The sequence below is a fragment of the Castanea sativa genome, chromosome 6, assembly GCF_040712315.1.
Source record: "Castanea sativa cultivar Marrone di Chiusa Pesio chromosome 6, ASM4071231v1".
Classification (NCBI taxonomy): Eukaryota; Viridiplantae; Streptophyta; class Magnoliopsida; order Fagales; family Fagaceae; genus Castanea; species Castanea sativa.
Genome location: NC_134018.1, coordinates 12,091,076 through 12,096,519, shown reverse-complemented (window position 1 = coordinate 12,096,519; position 5,444 = coordinate 12,091,076). Strand labels below are relative to the sequence as shown.

At 41.9% G+C, this 5,444-nt stretch overlaps 1 protein-coding gene across 1 annotated transcript; it reads left to right on the top strand.

The window, feature by feature from the left end:
- The first annotated feature begins 4,279 nt into the window (after window positions 1–4,279).
- On the top strand, window positions 4,280–4,738 carry LOC142639459 (uncharacterized). Its single transcript, XM_075813630.1, has one exon. It carries the CDS (start codon window positions 4,280–4,282, stop codon window positions 4,736–4,738), a length of 459 nt encoding a protein of 152 aa, XP_075669745.1.
- The last annotated feature ends 706 nt before the right edge of the window (window positions 4,739–5,444 follow it).

Genomic DNA, 5,444 nt, shown 5'->3' with positions numbered 1-5,444 from the left:
ATTTCATTTTCCTCTTTATGTGTGTGTGTGTGTGAGTGCATCAAAACATGTAAAAGTTTCAGATATTCTCCACACTTCTATGAGTTCTATCAAATGCAAAACAATTCGAGAGAGTGAGGGTAGAGAAAGAATACCTGGCTGAAGCTGAACCGTTGAGCTTCAATCCGAGAGAGTGAGAGAAAGAGGGAGTCACGAGAGAGTGAGATTGATGAGGCGATGAGCAGTGAGCACAGCGGCGGCAGTGAGCACAGCGGCGGCAGTGAGTGAGAGAGGGATTTGAGAGTGAAAGAAAACTTAGAAAAGAATGGGAGAGAATGAGAGATAGCCGAATAGAAAAGAATGGGAAAAGATTAGGTTTTTACTTTTTAGACTTCAGTTTAGTCCAAAACGGCGTCGTTTGGACGTTTTTTTTTTTTTTTTTTTTTTTTCCTTCCCATAGGCCAAATAAGGTACCGGCCGAAATTCCCGTTTCGGCCGGAATTGGCCGAAATTTTCCGGAATGGCCGGAATGGACTGAAACCCTCCGAAATTTGGCCCGAGGTGGAACGCTTGGTATGCCGGTACCGGTTTGCATGCCGGAACGAAAAATTCCGGCCGTTCCAGCCAGAACGGAACGGAATCAATAACTTTGGGTTTTTCGTTGTAATGTGTTGTTATGTATAATGCGAATGAATGAGTAACATGTTATTTATTTGCAATGTGTTGTAATGTGTAATGGTTTGTTAGTTGTAAGGTGTAACGAATATTAATTTTTTAAGGTTAGCGACCATCTAACACAGAACTACAACCATTGTCATAGCCAAAACACAAACCAAACATAGCACCCAGTAAACACAATAACAAAAACAAACAACTATGTTTATGAGTTTATGGTTCCAACACAAGAATGCACCAGTTTTCATTTGAAATAAAAGAAAAGGTCTTGTGGTTTTTTAAAATGTGATCAAAAGGACACAACTCGAAATCAAATGAAATAGCACAGTAAAATTGAAACAGCACAGTAAACAAAAACACAAAAACAAATAAAAACTAAACCCAAATCCCCAAATCACTAAACCTAAAAAGCAAATCAAAACCCATTTTAGCCAATAAATAAAGAGAAAGAAATCACATTAGAGAGAGAGAGAACGAACCTGCTGGTTGATGATGGACGGAGAAAACGACGTAGGAAGAGAGAGACATTGGAGAGAGAGAAGACTGAAGGCTCCTTCAAAATCGATTGTACCATACTCAGATTGCTGTTTTTACCCCATGAATTTTTTTTTAACCACAATGGAAGTCGAGTATACTATACTCGACTTTTAATGGAGTCAACTATATTATACTCAATGTTTACTAGTTCTACGTGGCTTTTTCCTCTTTTTTTTAATCCACATCAGAACTATTTTTCGAAATGAAATCGAGTTTGGTAAAATCGACTTCCAAAAAGAGTCCAACTAACAAATTAAGTTTGAACGCATGCCATCCTCCTAAAAAAATTTTGGAATGGTACTGGCAAATTTTGCCCTTTATTTTTGGTCACTCTATTTTGATGTTTTCTTGGCTTTAAACCCTAGTCATTGACAAGAAGTATTTAATAAAAAAGAGAGAGACACTAGACAAGAAAGGAAATTGAAACTTACCAACGAACATCACTTGGAGAGCAGATGTGGATCTCAAAAACTATTCCCTTGAAATAATACCGACTATATGAAAACAATGACAATGGGAGACAATATGCTCTCCCCAAGCTCTCCCTCTCCTGCTCTCTCGCACGAAGAACAAGAGGAATTAGCACACAGTAAAAAAAAGGTCAAGGATGTGAATCATGCAGAGTTCAGTGATAGCTGAGACTCAAGACCATCATCTCCAACCCAACTTCAGGGCTTGTGGAGTAGGGCCACTTCCTTTAAGGATAAGTTAATGGGAGAGATTCCAGGTGCTTTCACGCAGGCTTTTAACTTCGGCAACCTAATGGAAGATGATGCCGAATCGGATGACGAAGTAGGTGCCCTTAAGGAAGGGTTGGTTGCTGTGAAGTTCTCGAAGGAGTTCAAACAACATATTAGGTCTCCTTGGGCAAGGTCGCTTATCGTTAAGGTATACGGCAAGTCTGTGGGCTTCAACTATCTCCAGTCTAGCCTTTTGGCTCTGTGGAAACCTGCAGGTAGACTTGACTGTGTCGACCTTGGACATGGTTTCTTTCTTACTCGACTATCCCTCCTAGAAGATTATGAAGCGGTGTTGAAGAAGGGTCTATGGTTCATTGGTGGACACTTTCTTTCTATTCGACCTTGGGAACCATATTTTAGACTGGCGTCGGCCAATGTATCCTCGATAGCTATGTGGATTAGGCTCAATGAACTACCAATAGAGTACTATAATGCTGAGGCACTTCGCCAGATCGGGAAAGCCATCGGAATGGATTAAGGGTGGACACACATACTGCATCGGAGAATAGAGGAAGATTTGCTAGGTTCTGCGTTCAAGTAGATGTTGCTAAGCCTCTGGTCATCGCAATTTTGATTGGGAAATTTGAGCAACGGGTTTGCTATGAAGGCATTCAGAAGCTCTGTTTTGATTGTGGGAGATTGGGCCATAAGAGTGTTAGCTGTCCTTACTCTATCCGACGTGCTACGGTGTCGACGGAGACAGTGAGGGCGGCACCGGGGAAGGATGACATGCGTTCATGCAATCCTCGTGGGTCTGATGCCACCGAGGCAGGTGAGGGACCCAGTAGGATCGTGCATGAAAGTGCACAAAATGATGTGCAAGAGGACGTTCAGGATAGTGCATACAATCCTCGGGCAGTGGTTATGCGAAAGAAGAGTGAGACAAGGAATCAGAGGGAAAATAGGGGACCATCTGGGCAGGTTAGTGGACAGGTTGGTCAGCCTCGTCGTGATGTGGAGAGGGGTCAGTGGAGTAAAAAGAACCAAGATTGTGTAGACAATAATGATGGGCTTTCAAGGGAGTCCAAAAGAAAGCTTTCACCCCTTAAGTTTATGGAGGAAGCCCAGGTTGCTAGTAGTATTAAAAGTATAGGGAATTTGAGTGGGTCAAGGGCCTTTAAGGTTTCGGGGTCAAGCCCAAAGTCGTCTGGGCTTGAGAATGGAGGTAAGAAGGTTGGGCAGCTAGTCTTGGGGTCCAAGCCCAGTCATCAAGCCTCGGTTAAGGCTAAAAAAGCCTTTGCGCGTGCTAGGGCAGCAGTTAAAGTTAGCAGCAGTGTTGGGATCTCAGTACCCCAAAATGCAGACACACCTTTCTTGTTCACATCAACGACTGACCAAGTGCCCTCTGATGGAAGACCAGATCAACGAGCTCCTGGCAAGATTCAGCTCCTTTCCAGGGAAGGGTCGAAGATGGGGCTTACACGTGAAAGGTGCAGTAGTGAGCAGTGTGAACCCGAGCTGGGTGTGGGGATGATTCAACCAAAATTCTCGGAGAGCATGGAAACGGAAATTTTCGCTGACTGAGGTGAGGACGAAGAAGGGGAGTTTATGGTGGAAGGTTATGTCGATTGCACCGGTGTTGAAGGAGGTTGGGATGTTGGTCTGGGCAGCTTTTCCCCAATTCCCACCAACGTCGATGTTGTGTGTAGTGAGAACCATGGAGTCCTTGTCAGTGCGAAGAAGGCCGGAGGAGAGATCGATATCTACCTTCCTCATGGGGAGCAATCGCACGACAACCATTATACAAGTATTTCAACTCACAGAGGTGTCTGACCTTCATATCTGGCTGCAGGGAATGAAGGTGAGAGTTCTAATTCTCAATTGGATGGTACATCCTGGAATAGGACAGACGAAGGAGCTGTGGAAGCTAGTGGGATGGAGTGTGAGGGAGGAGGCAAAAGCTCTACCTCCTGTTGATGAGTCCCCCTTATACAATTTTTCCTTATGAATATTATTGTTTGGAACTGTAGGGGCGCATTGAAGCCCGCCTTTAAAGTAATGTCAGAGAGTTGGTCCGAAATCATGACCCGGCAATTTTTGTAGTGATGGAGACTCGGATTGGGGGAGATAGGGCTAAGGCAATTACGGATGATCTTCCCTTTGATGGTGCCATTCATTCTGATACCATTGGGTATGCGGGAGGATTGTGGGTTCTCTGGAATGAAGATAGAGTGGAAGTTACTCAGATGGCAAACACTGAACAGGAAATTCATGTGCTTGTTAAGGCACGAACTTCTAATCTTAGTTGGTTTTTAACTGCCATTTATGCTAGTCCTAGAGATGCTGAAAGATAGGTGTTATGGAGTAATCTTAGGAAAGTGGCTGAGCTGCATGATATGCCTTGGGTCATGGCTGGGGACTTTAATGAGCCTCTTGTGGAGGATGATAAATTCGGTGGTAGGGGAGTCAGCGTTAATAGATCCATGCTGTTCAAGGAGTGCCTGGATAGGTGTGGCATGATTGACATAGGATTCTTAGGTCCTAGGTTCACTTGGACAAATAAGAGGGAAATTCAAGCTCTTATTCAGGAGAGAATAGATAGATTTTTTGTTAACTCTCAGTGGTGTTTGTGGTATCCGGAAGCTAGAGTTGTTCATCTAATGAGATGCCACTCTGATCACTGCCCTGTTCTAATGGAAATGCAGCCAAGAGCTAATGAGAATAGGAAAAAATTATTCAAGTTCCAGACCTGTTGGCTTTCAGATTGCACCTTTCCCAGAGTGGTTTCCCAGGCTTGGAGAGAAGTGCCGGACTTAGCTAAGGCTATTGAAAGCTTTACTGAAAAGGCAAGTAGGTGGAATCTATGATGCACGGACACGGACACGGACACGACACGGACACTGATACGGCGATACGGCAATTTTTGAAAAACAAGGACACGACACGGCATGGACACGACAATTAAATAATTAATTAAATTTTATATTTAGGCATATTTTTAGACATAAAATACGTTTATGTTTAGAATTTAAATTATCTAAGAACTACAAATAAGTAAGCTAACACTCAAAGTAGTACAATAATACACATAAAATGTTTAAAGTACAAACCAAAAGTTTAAATAAGTTACATTCAAAAGCTATCATATTCATTTTCAATTTATACTTTCAGTATTCATTTTAGTAAAATCATCTATAATATTTAAGTTTAACTTTAATAAATTAATAAAACTATAGAAATAACAATATTATATTATAACAATTAACAACATTATATTTGGCACATAATGACAATAATAACATTACATTATATGCCACTCTCACAAAGTGACAGTGAGAGTGGGATTTAAAAAAAAAAAAAAAAAAAAGCAAAAGCAAAAGCACGTTGTGCTTATAAATAGTCACTTATTATAAGTGACTATTTATAACTAACCCATTCACCCAATGACCCAAACGTCACCGGCCAAATATCTAAAAGAAAAGAAAAGAAAAAAAAAAAAAAACAACAACAGAGAGAGAGAGACGGGACGTTTATGGAGGTCGGGGACCTGATGTCCACGCCGAGAGAGAGAGA

Excerpts from the sequence above, each read along its gene's own strand:
- LOC142639459 (XM_075813630.1), top strand. The coding sequence starts at position 4,280 with ATGGCTGGGGACTTTAATGAGCCTCTTGTGGAGGATGATAAATTCGGT.